The sequence below is a fragment of the Chelonia mydas genome, chromosome 17 (genome assembly GCF_015237465.2).
Source record: "Chelonia mydas isolate rCheMyd1 chromosome 17, rCheMyd1.pri.v2, whole genome shotgun sequence".
Taxonomy (NCBI): Eukaryota; Metazoa; Chordata; order Testudines; family Cheloniidae; genus Chelonia; species Chelonia mydas.
In genome coordinates this window covers 5,021,830-5,041,022 of record NC_051257.2, presented here as the reverse complement: position 1 = coordinate 5,041,022, position 19,193 = coordinate 5,021,830, and the positions used below count along the sequence as shown (strand labels likewise).

At 42.2% G+C, this 19,193-nt stretch overlaps 2 protein-coding genes across 12 annotated transcripts in view; both read right to left on the bottom strand.

The window, feature by feature from the left end:
* The window catches only part of GDPD1 (glycerophosphodiester phosphodiesterase domain containing 1), a 45,111-nt gene that overhangs the window by 25,564 nt on the left and 354 nt on the right, over positions 1 to 19,193 (bottom strand). For 4 of the 11 annotated variants that reach the window (XM_043531341.1, XM_043531342.1, XM_043531344.1 and 1 more), the window contains exons 1-2: positions 18,827 to 19,188; positions 6,160 to 6,202 (exon numbers count right to left, since the gene is read on the bottom strand). In XM_043531341.1, the coding sequence (XP_043387276.1) occupies positions 6,160 to 6,202; positions 18,827 to 19,161 (378 nt within the window). In that variant the 5' untranslated portion in view covers positions 19,162 to 19,188. Of the gene's footprint in view, positions 1 to 6,159; positions 6,203 to 18,756; positions 19,189 to 19,193 lie in introns of those variants that run through there. The other 7 variants (XM_043531345.1, XM_043531346.1, XM_037880892.2 and 4 more) reach the window with 6 other exon arrangements.
* The window catches only part of PRR11 (proline rich 11), a 34,347-nt gene continuing 23,904 nt past the window's right edge, over positions 8,751 to 19,193 (bottom strand). The window contains exon 11 of the transcript XR_006286363.1: positions 8,751 to 8,801. The gene's annotated coding sequence lies outside the window, so the exon portion shown is untranslated. The remainder of the gene's footprint in view (positions 8,802 to 19,193) is intronic.

Sequence of the window (19,193 nt, the reverse complement as noted above, 5' to 3'; positions counted from 1 at the left end):
AATGCACATTCTACCACCATTCTGCACTTGTTCAGCCTGTAGCTGAACAGCTCCTGACTACTGTCCAGGCTGCCTGGGTATGGCTTCATGAGCCATGGCATTAAGGGGTAGGCTGGGTCCACAAGGATAACTGTAGGCATTTCAACGTCCCCAACAGTTATTTTCTGATCTGGGAATAAAGTCCCTTCCTGCAGCTTTTGAAACAGACCAGAGTTCCTGAAGATGCGAGCGTCATGTACCTTTCCCGGCCATCCCATGCTGATGTTGGTGAAACGTCCCTTGTGATCCACCAGCGCTTGCAGCACCATTGAAAAGTACCCCTTGCGGTTTATGTACTCGCCGGCTTGGTGCTCCGGTGCCAAGATAGGGATATGGGTTCCGTCTATGGCCCCATCACAGTTAGGGAATCCCATTGCAGCAAAGCCATCCACTATGACCTGCACATTTCCCAGGGTCACTACCCTTGATATCAGCAGATCTTTGATTGCGTTGGCTACTTGCATCACAGCAGCCCCCACAGTAGATTTGCCCACTCCAAATTCATTCCCAACTGACCGGTAGCTGTCTGGCGTTGCAAGCTTCCACAGGGCTATTGCCACTCGCTTCTCAACTGTGAGGGCTGCTCTCATCTTGGTATTCATGTGCTTCAGGGCAGGGGAAAGCAAGTCACAAAGTTCCATGAAAGTGCCCTTACGCATGCGAAAGTTTTGCAGCCACTGGGAATCGTCCCAGACCTGCAACACTATGCGGTCCCACCAGTCTGTGCTTGTTTCCCGAGCCCAGAATCGGCGTTCCACAGCATGAACCTGCCCCATTAGCACCATGATGCATGCATTGGCAGGGCCCATGCTTTCAGAGAAATCTGTGTCCATGTCCTGATCACTCACGTGACCGCGCTGACGTCGCCTCCTCACCCGGTATCGCTCTGCCAGGTTCCGGTGCTGCATATACTGCGGGATAATGCGTGTGGTGTTTAATGTGCTCCTAATTGCCAAAGTGAGCTGAGCGGCCTCCATGCTTGCCTTGGTATGGCATCCGCACATAAAAAAGGCGCGGAATGATTGTCTGCCGTTGCTCTGACGGAGAGAGGGGCGACTGACGACACGGCTTACAGGGTTGGCTTCATGGAGCTAAAATCAACAAAGGGGGTGGCTTTACATCAAGGAGTATTTCAGGCAGGACTTCACGGAGGGTTCCAATAAGAAATGGTGCACCTAAGTTATTGTTCTTATTGGAACAAGGAGGTTAGTCTGGCCTCTGATTGATACATGGCTAGATTTACCTCGCTGCACCTTCTCTGTGAGTGACTGCAGTGTGACCTAGAGGAATGAGTCCCCTAGACAGGGGAGGGGGGGAAGCAAATGAGTACAAAACAAATCTGGTCTATTTCTTGTTTTGATACACTCCATCTATCTTTTACATCTTTGGCTGGCAGCAGACGGTGCAGAAGGACTGCATGCCATCCACATCTCATGGCTGCTCGGCAGAAGATGGTACAGTACGACTGCTAGCCATCCTCATCTCTTGCCTGCCCGGCAGAAGATGGTACAATACGACTGCTAGCAATCCATATCGCCTGCCTGCTCAACATAAGACGGTTCAATAGGACTGACTGCAGGACTAAAGAAAATGACCTGGTCGAGTCACTCCAAATTTAGCTCCTGCGCCCATGTCTGCCCAGGCACTCCCGGCCGATGTGGCCAGGAGCACCTCGGACATGACGATGACAGCTACCAGTCCTATTGTACCGTCTGCTGCCGCAAGGCAATGGGTTGCTACTACTGTGTAGCAATGCAGTACCACATCTGCCAGCACCCAGGAGACATACGGTGACGGTTACCTGAGCGGGCTCCATGCTTGCCGTGGCATGGCGTCTGCACAGGTAACTCAGGAAAAAAGGCGCGAAACGATTGTCTGCCCTTGCTTTCACGGAGGGAGGGAGGGAACGGGGGCCTGATGATATGTACCCAGAACCACCCGCGACAATGTTTTAGCTCCATCAGGCATTGGGATCTCAGCCCAGAATTCCAATGGGCAGCGGAGACTGTGGGAACTGTGGGATAGCTACCCACAGTGCAACGCTCCGGAATTCGACGCTTGCCTCGGTACTGTGGAAGCACTCCGCCGAGTTAATGCACTTAATGCACTTAGAGCATTTTCTGTGGGGACACACACACTCGAATATATAAAACCGATTTCTAAAAAAACGACTTCTATAAATTTGACCTAATTCCGTAGTGTAGACATACTCTAAGACTGACAAGGATGGTACATTGCTTGGCATATTACACATACACACTAAAATATTACCTTATTGACCCCATCTGTCTTTTTTAAAAGTAAGCATTCAAACCTCCTATCTAAGCATTCTCCAACTCATTAAATAATTGAAAATGATCACTAACAAAAATCCAGGTTTAGATTTTCAGAGCAGTGCAGAGGACTTTGCCACATATTTTCCATTCTATTATTTAGATTATCACAACCCTAGTATCAAAACTTCTATGAACTCTCAATACAGTGCAGGTAAGGCAGAGAAGTATTCTTTTTTAAAAACTGCTGGATATAAATAAATTAAAAATATTAAACTCAAACTGGGCTCCAGTCTCCAATGAAAACTGAATTCATCATCTATCAACATAATAGAGACCCAGGAGATTAAGTTACACCAGATAGTTAAGAAATACAAGCCAAAGTCTGAAAGCCTTTCGGTTAAAACCATTAAATATTTTTCTTAGCTGTTTGACAATGAATCTTAAACATTTTACCAGTGTGGTTTGATTTCAGCATTTCAGCCGGATCCAATGTTCATTCAAGTCAATGGGAGACTTTTCATTGATTTCAGTTTGGAATTTTATGATTTAAGCATAACATACACGCAACACTACAAAACAAACATTGTAGCATATTACCATAAGGCTGCTTAACATGACTTCTGACCTAGCTGTGATGATGATCAAGAATCAGGAATCTGTCAGGTTAAAACCTGCCTGCTGTTAGCTACCATTCAGTCTGAATAATTGAGTGCGAGAAGAGAAGAAAATACAATATCAAGAATATTCTGATATTCAGCCTGGTTTCAGTTGACTAGGTCTCTGGAAAAAACAGCATTTCTAGCTATACTACAGGACAGTGGCCAAGTTCATGAGTGACAGTCCAGTATCATATACTACCATTAAATACCCAAACTTTTTATCAAATGATACTATTGCTTAAAAACACAGAGCTATTGTTGAATGGAAGCAGGAAAACAACGGCTCCTATTGTCAATGATCCTAAGTGTTTGCCAGCCTCTAACTAGTAGCTACAGCTAGAAGTGTTTCAGAGTATCAGCCGTGTTAGTCTGTATCCGCAAAAAGAACAGGAGTACTTGTGGCTCTTCTTACTACTTAGTGGTTTCAGCTGGAAATGGCAGTCTGCTCTACAGCACAGTCAGAACTTCTCAAACTCACATTGCCCTAAAAAAGACAAGACATTCCCTGACTCAAAAATAAAAAGTATTCTTGGTATTGCTGGACATTCACTTCAGTACTTGAGATGTCAAACAGACTCATTCACAACCTAACGATAAAACCCCGACCAAGCAAGACTTTTTTAGCTTTAGGGATAAACTCTCAAAAATACAGCTGTTTGTTTTCGTAAAGCCCCCACTTGTTCCAAGTAGTGAAAGATATCAGAACAGAAGGCTTAAAGATGCATTCCCATTTGGCAATGCCTGTAGTTTATAAACACCAGACTGACAAAGCTCTCTTTTATTTCCTGAAGCCCAGCGAACTCGCTAATGAACTCTCTCACATCAACAATATAGTTTTAGAAGAAGAAACTAAAACCCAGTGAAAAGACGTGGCAATCTCTTGATAGCTTCTTTATCTGACTCCTGCCAAAATCCCAGGGACATGATGCTAAAGTTAATTTTGTATTCTAGATGCAATTAAGATTTCTATTGTGATTCTTATAGCACCTTGCATGCAACGTCCCAACATAATTTGAAAGATTTTTTTTTTAAATCACGCTGTGTTTAGAAATAATTTTAAACCTAAAATCAGTGTGCGTGCTTATATATATATAATTTATATTATATATATATAGATTTTACAGAGTCCACAAATATGTTGGGTGCTTTGAATTACAAATAAGGAAAATGTGGTCCTTGGTCTGAAGAGCTTACAATCTAACTGATATTAACTGTGAATCTGACAGGGATTGATAGCAATGAATTCAAACAATACCTCAAAGTACTATTGTACTCTTACTGTATTCCTTAGGGCAGGAACCATGACCCTGTACACCTCTGAGCATTGTAGGAACTTAAAATGGTAAAATCAAGTTAACCAGGTAAGAATTATGCAACACACATTACTGATATATAAATACACTTAAATGCAGATGAGGAAACATGCAAAATTTTGCCCCAGTTAGTTGTATTTAAGTTAAGAAAACTTTATCTAAAGTTAAAACAAATAGTCAAAATGACAGATTTAAGACAACCTACTACATAGGTTTTAAGAGAAAGCTGAGAATTGGTAACAGCTTGCTTTAAGGAGTGTGTGTTAGCAGAGTTGAAGAAAAAAAAAAGAGAGGCAGTTTAAAAAAACAACAAAAAACACCCACTATGCTAAGGAGATTAGAAGCCCTGTGGCGCTTTTCAATAGTGCTGTTTGGTTAGGAACATTGGCACTGCTGCATACTCTGGAAGAAAATGTACTAACTGTGATGAAGCTGTTAAATACAAATAAAGTTTAAAAAAAAACAACAAACCATTTCTGCCTCTCTACTCTTAGGTGACTGTGAGGAATGTTGGATTTGTTTTTTTCTGGAATACTGCTGAGTACTTTGTTGTAATTCACCATTTTCGAAGGCTGTAGTTTGAGAGGCTTTAGAAAAGACTTCCCAATATCAACTCAGTTTAAAAACCCACAGGTAAGAGACTTTCATACAAGCCAGGTACACAGCAGGTATGAAAAAAACCATAATATGCACTTCTAATGAACCTTCCATCAATTATCTCAAAGCAGTCTGCACACATTAACAATTTAAGCCTCAACAATCGTGTGAAGAAGGGATTATTATCCCCTTTTACAATGAGGAAAGAGAGGTACAGCAAAAGGAGTGACTTGCCTCAGGCTTCCACACCAAGGAATTGAACAAAGAACCCAAGTCTCCTGAATCCCAGTCCAGGGTCTTAATTAGCATATGAATGTGCACTGTTATTTGAAATACACTAGAGTCTTTCGAATTATATCCCACTAGTAACAGCAAATGATAAAAATTACAGAAAGCAATGGTGTAAAGATACTGTAGTTACGAGAGGAAGAGAGAGAAGAGTTTTAAGAAGAGATTTGAAAATAAATGGGAGTCTTAAAATAAGAGATCTAATCCAAAAAGAGAGAGACACTCAGTTCCAGGAATGCTTTTCACAGAGACATGCATGCAGAACTTTACTAACTTGCTGTGTTTAATTTCTGAAGCCAAGGGAAAAAACCACCAGGTTTAACATTTCCTTTTTCTCCCATACACTATTCATTTAAATACAGAAGTCACCAGACAATGCCATGAGTAGAATCCCCTAGCCCACTTTGGTCTCCCCTCTTTGTCCTCTGTGGTAAACCTCTTCAAGAGACATCTGTGCAACACATGAACTATGCAAAAAGCTTTGTAATTTATTGAAAGAACAAAATGAATCTCCATATAGTGGCCCAAATGCAGTGCAAAGAACTGACACCAGGCTACTCTGATTTTCAAATACACTGATGTCAGTACTAACTGCCATCTTTATAACACAAGTCTCATGCATCTAAATATGTAGCTTTTCAAAGGCAGTATTAAAGAAACATGCTGTATGTTTTCATAGTTCAAGCAGGGAGATAGTAATCAGCTCGCCTGGGTTCTGTTCCCAACTGCCACTGTCTTAACATATGATCATGGGGAAGTCGCAACATCTGTGCCTCAGTTTCCCCATCTGTAAATGAGGATGATACTTACTGTGTGTAAAGCACCTGGATGACAGATGTTAGTTATAGAAACGTAAAGTATTATTATAGAAATGGAATACTGTATCTTAAACAGTTGCTATGTGCAAAATACAATTCTTTAATGAGTCGCATATAGACAAAATTATTAAATAAGACTATTTTAGGTATTTGTTCCTTTTGTACTTACTGGCGAAAAGCTGCCATTGTGTTTTCCAGGTTCTCTCCAGCACCTGTGAAAACATCAAGAACAAATTTCATAAAAGACATCTTTTTATGATACTCTGAGGGAAAATACACCACTGAACGTAAATAATTCAGTGGGTAAAAATGTCAGTTTATGAGGGAATATGGTCTGGAGGAATGAGCCAGGAATCCTGAGTTCTAATCCTACCTGACACTGACTAACTGACTATCATTTTAAACAAGTCATGTCACCTCTTTGTGCCTCAGCTTTCCATTCTGTAAAATGGGGCTAATACTTAATCTCATAGAAGTGTTTTAAGTTTTAGCGTTAGTATAGCACTTTGAACACAGAAAGCACTGAAGTTATTCTTGAGTATTATATAAATTAGAGACTCAGACTTTCCCCAAAGGGCCATACGGGGAACTTGCCAGGGGTCCCCACATAACTGGCATAAAGTAGAGCAGACTACTCAATATACAGAGTACAGAATACAGATGTGTGGTCCACAAAGAAAGACATAGTGCCCCGCCCTGAACCTCTATATCAAAAAAAGCAACTGACGGCTGTTTTGTAGAACTCCCTAAACTGCATTTTATCCTCATTATATATCATCTGCAAATCACCAACAAGACATTTAGAATACTACATACTTCAGACTATTTTTCAATTTGCATTAAAGTGCTAGGTCAATAGCACAGGTGAAATGAACCAGACACTTAACAATTATCTATAATAAGACACTTGCCACAAAACAAGTCTGCTTCAGACAAGAGAACTTTGATTGGTATCAGTCAAGAGACTTGGGTTGACTCCCACTGCTAGTACTAAGAATAATGAATCCTGTATGACTTCCTGACAAATTCTGCAGATTAACTAAAACATTGCTAAACTTATTGAACATGCGAACACAAAGCCAGCTGCGGGATTTAAGATTAGCCTAAGGCCCTTTCAAATGAGGGCAGTATGTGCTGTGGAGAAGATAATTTCAGCTTCCAGACAGAGATGGTGCAAACTGCATCCTTTAGAAACTGAGTTGAACAAACATCATCCCAAGAGATGGCAGGCCAATAGTAACACCCCACTACTGGAGCAGTTTGTCTCGAGTATCTTCGTTCATGGGAATGGGTTCCATGATATAGCAGTAGAACACACAGGAGATCTATTTCAGGGACAGGGGGAGAATGAACACTGTGAAAGAAAGAGTGTACTGACCATGCTCTTGAAGCCTACTCTCCCTAACAATACAGCCCAGCCAGTGTTCAAAATACTCCTCTTCACTACTATAGCTTCCACTAGAGACACTAAAAATTTTGCTCTAAATGTGTTCCATGTTGATATTGCATGGGGAAGACACAAAAAAACCAAATATGGCTTCAGAATGAGAAGTCAAGACTTATTTATTTTTATGAACAAATTTCGGCAATGACTCCACATCAGAGGTTCGCAAACTGCAGTCAGCAAAGCATTTGGTGGTCCACAGGCCTATTTGGTTACATAGTCTTGGATTCTACTTGTTTCAGAATACATCATCGCACTAAAAGAAGGTAAATTAAAAACAAAAAAAAATTCTTATTACTTTCTCATTCAACTAGTTGCTGTAGTTGCCACACTGTGATATTATGTTATTGTAAACGGGACGGAAGATAGTCCACGTGACACTCTCTAAAGAAGTGGTCCATGCTGTGAAAAAGTTAGAAAACTCCTTGTCTACAGGACATGATAATTTTTTAACTACTTGTGGTCTATGTCTTATATCATCTGTGTGACACGTTCCATTTTCTGCAATACTGTAGATGAGATTAAAATATTATAAATTTTAAAGCGGGCCTGGCCACTTTCATGCTATTATTTGTTAAGTGCAGCATGTTTAGGACTGTACAAAACACAGGAAGATTACATTCCTGCCCCATGCAGTTTATGACCTAAATAGACAGGAAACAGCCACAAAATGCCCTGAATGACAAGAGTAAGGTTACTGTAGAATTATGACAAATTTAATTCTACTTGCCAAAAATTCATATTTGATACAAAGTTGGAATTATTAGAAAACAGAAGCCTGTACCTTTACATTTAGGATACTCCCTGAATCAATTTGAGTAAAATAAATAGAAGCCTAATTAGCATCCAAAAGGATTTTTGCCAAGATAGAGGGGCCTGGCAGGGGGTAGTGAAAAGGACATTAGTTTCAGCTGGGAAGAGGGCACATATACAAAACTATTTTACTCTGAGCCAGGAGTAAGCTAAAAAGAGATTTGCAAGATTAAGATGACCCTTCCCTAATGCTGAACAAGCCTTTGAAATTAGCCTAGCATGTAGATACACTTGTTTTTAAACAAGGATCATAGTCCATAAAATACAAAAAAAAACCTGGAAACATACAAGAGCTACAGTATCTGGAAGAAGAAAAGGAGTACTTGTGGCACCTTAGAGACTAACAAATTTGAGCATAAGCTTTCGTGGGCTATAGCTCACTTCATCGGATGCATTGCATCCGATGAAGTGAGCTGTATTGAGCATAAGCTTTCGTGAGCTACAGCTCACTTCATCGGATGCATTGCATCCAATGAAGTGTGCTGTAGCTCACGAAAGCTTATGCTCAAATAAATTTGTTAGTCTCTAAGGTGCCACAAGCACTCCTTTTCTTTCTGCGAATACAGACTAACACGGCTGCTACTCTGAAACCTGTCAGTATCTGGAAGTAATGTCTGTTGGAGAAGGCACCTATGCAAATATTTGCTACCCCTTAGCTGTGACAAAGGGGTGGGGGAAGTGGAAGAGAGTTCATAAAGAATATGGTACAAATTGATAACGAAATCGGGTCCACAAAGCTGTAATAGTTTAACTAGAGATTAACTAAATCAGAATAAAATAAACCCATACAATTGTACGTGTGGATACTCATGTCAATTTAAACTTATGTATGTGTAACCCTTCTGCCTGTCAGAGTTGGCAGCAACAAGGGCCGGGTTCAGTATCGAGGGGTTCCATTCCAATAACACAATGCAAAACTGGCTCGACCCCCACCCAGTGACCTGGGACAAATATATACCACTCCCGCTGGGCGCTTCCAAGAGGCAATACTTCCCCTTTCGCAAGCACATAGACTGAGTGTAGCAAAAAGCCTTTTAATAACAGAGAGGAACAATGTGGCATTATGTTGGGGAAACACCACCAACAGGATTCATAACACAACCCATGAGCAAAAAAACCCACCCCAAGCAAATTGGGGCATGTCCTTTCCCTTTGGTTCTTGAGTCCAGCAACCCAAAACCACCCAAAGTCCCAAAAGTCCAACGACCCAAAAGTCTCTGTCCCTGGTCAGGGCAGCCCCAGAGTTTGGAAGTTGATCTGCAGAAGTTTACCTCCCAACCTGGGTGGAGATTCGGGGGGGAGTTAAGGAGCACCTTACGTGGTCCAAAGCTGATGGCCCCACCTCTCCATGGGGCTCCGCTCTGCCAGCCGCCCCATGAGCTGCTCTAGGCATCTGACAAACTGCTCCGCTCCACAAGCCGCTCTGCTCGCCGTCCCGCAAACTGCTCCGCCATATATCTTCAGGCTCCCCCACTACTTAACACAACACTCAGTGATTTCAGCTCTTAGTAAGTTTAGCTCTTTTGTGATTTCAGCTTGTAGTAGGGGAGCCTCAGTACTGGTGCACCATTAGCCCAAAGTGAATTCAGCTCAGCAGCCTATAACTAGACTCCTAATGGAATCAAAATTAGCTCTGATATTCCACAGTGGAGAGAGGAGGAAGTGCAATTAGCATGTAAGGCCCTCACCAGGGGGCCCATGCCACCAAGTATGAATACCTGTCCCCAGCCTCTCTCAATTCACAGAGTTTTGGAACCCATGTCCCTTGCCTAGCGAATGCTACTTAGTTGATGGCGACTCCCTCCATCATAACAAAAGGCCAAGTACAGTTCCACTATCCTTGATTCCCATAATCAGGGTAATAACAATTTATTCTTCCTGCCCCAATAACAGAGACACTGGGGATCCCACAGCAGCCAAAGTGACCACTTGGGCAGCTATGGCCTCATTCTAGGCGGGGTGGGTGTGCCTATGAGATCAGCCCCTGAAGTTCTTTTCCACAACTTGCCACACTTCACCACCAGATGTCAGGGTGGAGCTCATCCTGACTCTGCTTACATCTGTTTAGCTTGGTAAATTTACAGGTGCAAGTTAAACTGAAATACTTTTAAACTGATGTAAGACTCCAGATACAAAAACTGCATGACACCATTTTAAGTTAACTGGTGCAGCTTCTGTGTTTAGACAAGGCCCCACTCATTTCCACTAGTTCATAGAATTTAACTGCAGAGGTCACTGGCTGTGGGACTCTCAGACTGACAGGTTGAATGGCAACTTCATCCTGGCCACTATGGATGTAGAAGCCCTCTACACCAACATTCCACACAAAGATGGACTACAAGCCATCAGGAACAGTATCCCCAATAATGTCACGGCAAACCTGGTGGCTGAACTTTGTGACTTTGTCCTCACCCATAACTATTTCACATTTGGGGACAACGTATACCTTCAAATCAGCGGCACTGCTATGGGTACCAGCATGGCCCCACAGTACGCCAACATTTTTATGGCCGACTTAGAACAACGCTTCCTCAGCTCTCGTCCCCTAATGCCTCTACTCTACTTGCGCTACATTGAGGACATCTTCATCATCTGGACCCATGGAAAAGAAGCCCTTGAGGAATTCCACCATGATTTTAACAATTTCCATCCCACCATCAACCTCAGCCTGGACCAGTCCACACAAGAGATCCCACTTCCTGGACACTACGATGCTAATAAGCGATGGCCACATAAACACCACCCTATACTGGAAACCTACTGACCGCTATACTTACCTACATGCCTCCAGCTTTCATCCAGATCACACCACACGATCCATTGTCTACAGCCAAGCTCCACAATACAACTGCATTTGCTCCAACCCCTCAGACAGAGACAAACACCTACAAGATCTCTATCAAGCATTCTTACAACTACAATACCCACTGCTGAAGTGAAGAAACAGACTGACAGAGCCAGGAGAGTAGCCAGAAGTCACCTACTACAGGACAGGCCCAACAAAGAAAATAACAGAACGCCACTAGCCATCACCTTCAGCCCCCAACTAAAACCTCTCCAACGCATCATCAAGGATCTACAACCTATCCTGAAGGACGACCCATCACTCTCACAGATCTTGGGAGACATGCCAGTCCTTGCTTACAGACAGCCCCCCAACCTGAAACAAATACTCACCAGCAACCACACACCATACAACAGAACCACTTACCCAGGAACCTATCCTTGCAACAAAGCCCATTGCCAACTGTGTCCACTATCTATTCAGGGGACACCATCAGAGGGCCTAATGACATCAGCCACAATATCAGAGGCTCGTTCACCTGCACATCTACCAATGTGATATATGCCATCAGGTGCCAGCAATGCCCCTCTGTCATGTACATTGGTCAAACTGGACAGTCTCTACGTAAAAGAATACATGGACACAAATCAGACGTCAAGAACTATAACATTCAAAAACCAGTTGGAGAACACTTCAACCTCTTTGGTCACTCGATTACAGACCTAAAAGTGGCAATACTTCAACAAAAAAACTTCAAAAACAGACTCCAAAGAGACTGCTGAATTGGAATTAATTTGCAAACTGGATACAATTAACTTAGGCTTGAATAGAGACTGGGAGTGGAGGGGTCATTACACAAAGTAAAACTATTTCCCCATGTTTATCCCCCCACCCCGCACTGTTCCTCAGACGTTCTTGTCAGCTGCTGGAAATGGCCCACCTTGATTATCACTACAAAAGGTGCCCCCTTGCTGGTAATAGCTCACCTTAAGTGATCACTCTGGTTACAGTGTGTATGGTAACACCCATTGTTTCATGTTCTCTATGTATATAAATCTCCCCACTGTATTTTCCACTGAATGCATCCGATGAAGTGAGCTGTAGCTCATGAAAGCTTATGCTCAAATAAATTTGTTAGTCTCTAAGGTGCCACAAGTACTCCTTTTCTTTTTGCGAATACAGACTAACACGGCTGCTACTCTGAAAAGTGTACTATGGTTAGACTGATAGAACATGAGAGACTGATGGCATGATACAAACTGCTTTATTTTTTTTTATTTCTTAGCTGTCTCTCTATCCGTCTGTTCTGAAAAATCTCCAGGGATGGGAATTCCATCCGTCTTGGAAACCTATTCCAGAGTGTAACTAACCTTACAGTTGGAAAGTTTCTCCTAATACCTAATCTAAATCTCCCTTGCTAAAGACAAAGCCAATTATGTCTTTTCCTACTTTCAGTGAACAGGGAGAACAATTTATCATAGTCCTCTTTAAAATAGCCCTTAACATATTTGAAGACTGTTGTCAAGTTCCCCATCAGTCTTCTTTTCTCAAGAGCATAACATGCCCAGGTTTTTAACCTTTCCTCACAGGTTAGGTTTTCTAAACCTTTTATAGCAGAGTTGTTCAGAAAATGTACACAGAGCTAATTCAAGAGACTCAGAAGAGAAGTAACAAAAGGGCGTTTAGAATCTAAAGTCTTGCCTACATTCAAAGTTGCACCAGTTTAATTTAAATGTACGATTTTAAACTGATTTAGTTATACTACAGCAAGACTGTGTGTGAACACATTTAATTTAATTGAAACATGGCTTATATCAATGTATCTTAACTCAATTCCTTAGATAAGGCAAAGCCACATAGCGCCTTAGTGATGAGGACAAGAAGCTTAAACTATCTTAAACTTTGACTTCACTGTAGTAACACAGTCCATAAGTCCAAAATGTGAAGAAAAAACAAAAGCAAAAATCAAGTTAATCTTCAGCAGCAGCATGGAAGTCCACAAATCAGGCTTTAAATGATGGGTGTGGCCGGCCACATGGCACAGGTAGCAGTGAGACAAATAGATCGGCAAGACAGTCATGCTTGTGGGTGTTTTGGGGGAGCAGAAAGAATAGTTTAAAGAGCAGCCAGAACAGAAAGTTGGTTGAAGATTCCAAAGGCAGTGGAGTGAACACAGAACCCGACAGCCAAAGGAGGTAGCTGAGCTAGAACTGGAGTTTTATTGCCTGGCCTGCTGCTAGCCAGATTCCTAGAATAGGGGTTTTTATCAGCTGACTTCAGCTGGTTATGCAGTGAGAAAAGAGAATATTACAACAGTCTAAATGGGATTAAACAAACCCATTAGCAACTAACAAAATCAGCAAGAAAAATGGGAGTTGCACTCTGGCAACATATCTGAAGGTGAGAGGTTTTTCGCAGGAGTGGGTGTGTGAAATTCTGTGGCCTGCATTGTGCAGGAGGTTAGACTAGAAGATCATAATGGTCCCTTCTGATCTTAGTATCTATGAATATATGAAGTGACCAGGAATTTTCCACAGCAGAAACAGGAGTCAGATGTCAGCTCAGGAGATGATTCCTCCTAAAGTTTCAAGCATGGAAGCAGGCTACACAGAAAAGTCATGATGGATAAAAAATTCAAACTGTTGCCTAGATCCTCCTGGTATTATCTATTTTGTTTGAATTTCTTTTTAAGATACATTTATACTCCAAGCCTTATAATATGGTAAGCAAGCAAGACAAAGGTACTCAAAGGCCAAAGTAAAGGACGTGGTGCAAGAACTTAGACAGCAGAAGGAAGATTAAAAAATGTGTGCATCTCATGAATGTAAGAATGAAATTTAAGACCACGCTGACAGGTTATATTACCCAGTGCAAGCATGTACAGTTTAATGAGAAGAAAGTCCTGTGTGACATCTAGGACACACATAGTTACCAAGTGCTCTGTACCAGTAGTTCTCAGAAAAAAAATAAGCTTAATCACTGACTCCAGCCACTAATCACCCTGACAAAAATCACTGGCTTTTTTTTTTTTTTTTTTTAAAAGTTACCTTTAGCAGAGTCAAAAGAAATTTTACCCTTACAAAATATTTGTCCTGCAGTCTTTCAACTAAAGTACTCATCTCACTCATTAACTAATACGGGTAATTGTTCAAGTACTCATTTAACCATTTTGTTTTTCAATATTACCTAAGAAATTTAGGACTAATGATAAATTACACAGCTAACACCAGGGAAAATGTTTAAAACCTACCTGCTGTATTTTTATGTTCCTCATCAGATCAACAATTTTCTCTTGTGCTAAGTGCCCAATCTCAGAAATATAAAAAGCTACAGTTAATGGTTGAGACAAAGCTTTTTGAATTTGTAGGGAGAAAATCTGGGAGAGTACCAGAGGACTAATTAAGTCCTTTCTATAGAATTACCATGTCATCTTTCAGATTCCAGGGTGGATAAAAATCAATGATTTTTTTTAAACTATTTTTTTTATTTAAATCAGATTTTTTGGATAAAATGCTTTTTGAGGAAAAAACCTATCTAAAGATAGTTTTAATTAAGATACATTATAGCTCAAAGACATCTTATCATGGAATAGGGATTATAAATTCTAATTCTATAGTATGAGACAATATATTCATATAATGTTTATGAAAAGTTTTGTAAATGAGTTCCAATAGTTCATGGATTAGGGACCCAATCTTATGGGGTTCTAGTGGTTTCTGTATAGATTATTTAGGTTTCAGAGTAGCAGCCGTGTTAGTCTGTATTCGCAAAAAGAAAAGGAGTACTTGTGGCACCTAAGAGACTAACCAATTTATTTGAGCATAAGCTTTCTATCTACCCAATGGGACTCAATGCTCAGTCTAGAATATATCATTAGAGATACTTAGTTTTGCAGTTCTCAAACTGTGGATTTGTGTCTCCAGAGATAACAAGCTTGTTAACAGCAAAAATGCTTTAAAATAAATAATATAGAGAGGTGAGAAATAACAGACCTCAACCCTATCATCCCTCTGCAAATTTGTGTACACAAAGTCAATCCCTTACCTCTCTCTAAAAGTGCAAGGTTTCAAAAAGTTCAATGAATCAAACGGGGTGGCCAACCTGAGCCTGAGAAGGAGCCAGAATTTACTAATGTACATTGCCAAAGAGCCACAGTAATACATCAGCAGCCTCCCATCAGCTTGTACCCTCGTCCAGCCCCCAGCACCTCCTGCCTGGCAGCAGCCCCACCAATCAGTGTCTCCCCCCTCCTGCCTGCCTTCCGCAATCAGCTGTTTCGTGTGCGCAGGAGGCTCTGGGGGTGGGAGGACTGATGGCATGGTAGGCTCGGGGGAAGGAGCAGGGGCCTTGGGGGAAAGGGTGGAGTGGGGGCAGAGCAGGGGGTTGAGCAGTGAGCACCCCACAGCATATTGGAAACTTGTAGCTCCAGCCCCAGAGTCAGCGCCTACGCCAAGAGCAGCATATTAACCTCTGAAGAGCCGCATGTGGCTCCGGAGCCATAGGTTGGCCACCCCTGGAATAGAAGATTGTTGGGGGTGGAATAAATCTGGACAAGGAGAAAAAGTCTGGAGATAAATGTGAGAAGGGAGGGACAGGCAGTAGAAACAAAAGTGAAACTGTTTGAGCAGCATATTCCAGAAGTCTCGAGGTCTTTCTGAGTGTAGCCTTCATTGATTTGAGATCTACCATACCATTCTCTCACTAGAAGGGAAAGCCTATAATGGCAGCAGGCCGTAAAAGAGACGCAGTTTGGGAATAAGAGCCATTCGAGAAACATACGTTTGCTGATGATATTTTAAAGAAAGTCACACCAGTTAACTGCTGGAAGTCACTTAAGTACTTGGATTCAAAGACTGTTTAAGTGATAATCTCACTTTTAATAATAGCAGCTGCTTCTGTCAGTGTAGAAAGAATAATTTCTTCCTTTGAACTAATTCATTCTAAATTGAGAAATCGTTTGGGACCTGAAAAAGCAAGAAAGCTTGTTCTTCTTTTCCAGATTATGAACAAACAGGAAAATGAAGGTGAAGACGACTGAGTTAGCTGCAGAAGCCAATATTTTAAATTTCTTATGTTGACTTGGCTGCCATAGTCGATTTAATTTTTGTGGTGTTTTTTTTAAATATTTCATGTAACTATTTTAGTTAAAAACAATTAACAAAAACAAACCTGATTTTAAAAAACTTGAATGTTTAAAATCAAAAATTCATATGCTTATTTTGTTAAAATATTATATGTTTGCTGTTGAAGAAAAAAAATGTGGAATACATAACATTGTTGTTTTAGTTAAATAAAACAATTTAAGTATCTGTCTGGTGATGTTCTCCTCCTAATGCAGCATGGCAAGAAAATCCTCCAAATATTAATGATTAACCTGTTGAACTGGAGATAGTTCACCTCTCAATGACTTTGGTAAATGAAATAACCAAACAATATTCATTTTCTGATAAAACTGTAAAACTAATCTGAAAAGTTTTCAAAATAAATCACTTAAAAAATGTATAGTGTGTACCTTCTAAAAATGAAACCTACATCTATCTCTGAGTTGTGAAGAATATGTATTAAGGTTATAGCAACCAAAAAGAATGCACTTTTATGTAGAAATCCATGACTAAATGGAGTCTTTCTGACTAGTGATTTAAATTAAATCCACCCTGTCAGATTCCCTGGAAATGTCTGTTGTAATGTTTTGAAAAAGGAGCCCTAGTTCTGCAACTAGTTCTGCAATTTCCACGAACTAACTTGTGACAGAGGAACTGAAATAAGAAAATTAACTACTGCAATGAATCATCTTCCTTCCTTCGAAACGCAAAGGCTGGGTTTACATGTGTTCTGACATATTATATGTTTAGGTACCTCTCCACAGTGATTTATTTCTTACTTGGTATGTCAGATATATAGCCAAAGGTACAAACAATTGCAGACCTCCTTCCCCGGCATACTTGGCACTGAGCCAAAGTGGCCACCTCTAGAGAGTTTCATTTCACATTCTACTTCAGAGAATATCAATGTGGGGCAGACAAGAGCCATGGACAGAGGAGCAGATGAGTTATAAGATGACAGAACTCTACAAAAACACATATGAAATAAGAAGGCTCTCCTCCCTCAACTTCGTACATATAATAGTCTCGGTACAAACCCCCAATGACCACAAGAAAATATAGTTCATTATCAATTAAAAACATACAAAGTGGAAGCCTATTTGCAATGAGTGTGGCTGGTACGCAATGCTTTCAAAACAGGCTGCAACTCAATCTGCACAGCCTGCATGGATTCTAGCATAGAATATCAGGGCTTAGGTTACTGATCTTTCAGATTTACCATTTCAAAATTTAGACCAATGGAAGATTATCTACAAATAATGGATGAGGACTTCTATGCAGGTGCTGTAAACTGAGATAGAAGGGTTAGAGTTTGATCCGCCCTCTCAGTACAAAGAGAAACTCAGACAGGTTAAGAGATATCTTGATTTCTGAATTTCATAGTGATAACACAGCAAGGTCCTGACAATATATCCAAAGCAGTAGATTGAAGAAGTTTTATTTAGCAAACACTATGTTATATGTGTTAGTCTGTATCTGCGAAAAGGAGTACTTGTGGCACCTTAGAGACTAACGAATTTATTTGAGCATAAGCTGAATGCATTCCACTGTATGCATCCGATGAAGTGAGCTGTAGCTCACGAAAGCTTATGCTCAAATAAATGTTAGTCTCTAAAGTGCCACAAGTACTCCTTTTCTTACTATGTTATATATACATCCAACTTCTCACAGTATCAGTCTTACATGGTGAACTAGCTGTTTCAGTATCCTGAGGTTAGTATTACTGCCCTAGTTGTACTACACAGCATATACACTGTCCTTCATTCGGTTAAAGGTTGTTTGCATAGAAGTGCCTAACAGATAACCATCCTACTGAATAAGAATTAACTTTTAAAGCTGCTGATTGGTGCAACTATGGAGAAGGTAAATCAATAGGCTGGTTATATGCTAACATACCCTAGAAAACACACTATGTGCAAAATTACTTAGGTCAATCACTAATCAGAAACGTAGATTTTGTAAAAGTTAGGTTTTAGAAAATGTTTTTGTTATTTTAATAGGACCCAGAAGTCTGACTCCCAATACCCTGCTCTCACCACTAGAGCACGCTTTTGTTCGTGTGTGTGAGAAAAAAATTATAGTGAATGTGGGCCCGCTTTGAATATGGGGTAGAAACCACCAAAATGTGGATTCCACGGAAAGCCAGGGGGCTCCATGTGAGATTTGCTTGGAGTTGGAGAATTTGTTCAGCCCTGAAACCAAGGACAATTGGGCGGTGGGGAGGGGGGGGGGATAAAAATGGGGTGCCGGGGAGAAGATGGGAGGAGACACACTCAGTGCGAACGGAAATCGCTGCGTTGCAGGCAGCCAGAACACCCAGTGTCGGCTATTACCAGCCTAGCAGAGCCAAGCCGCCCAGGTAACGGGCAGATCAGCGTCACACACATACCGCGGCCGCGTCGGGAACGACCAGCCCTTTGCGGCGCAGCGCGGCTGGGGGCTGCTGACCCCGACTCCCGCAAGAACAAGGACCGGGCCCTGGCGAGAGGGGTTTGAGGTGAATCCCCCACCATCGTGCCGGGGAGGAATGGGGGAAAGCCGGGGAGAGGGGTAACCCCTCGCCTCCCTGCCCTTCACGGTGCCCCCTCCCCCAAGCCTTGAGACGAGAGATGACCCACGGACCCCTCACGGTTACGGCGGGAAACGACCCCGCTCCCGCAGGAGCCGCGCGGGCCCCGGTGCCGGGTCTCACCGCCGCGGTGGGAGATGTGCCGGCAGCGGAAGCGCTGCCGCTTGGGCCGGTGCAGCAGTCCCGGGCACTTGAGCAGCAGCGCCGAGGTGAGGAGGTAACCGCCCAGCGTAGAGACCAGACACAGGGCGACGCCGGCCATCCTGCCCGCTCCCCCCGAGCCGGCCGGCCTCCGGCAGCCGCGCACAAGCCCGCCCCACCCCGCGCAGCCGCAGCCTCTCCCGCCGGTCAACCCGAGCGAGGGAACGGAGAGCGCAGGCGCGCAGCCGCACGCGCGAGGAGGGGGCTCGGCCCTCCCTTGAGGGAAACTGACTCAGTTCTAACACCTGAGGGCTCATCCCCCCCCCTTCTAGCCCCCAGGGGACTAATG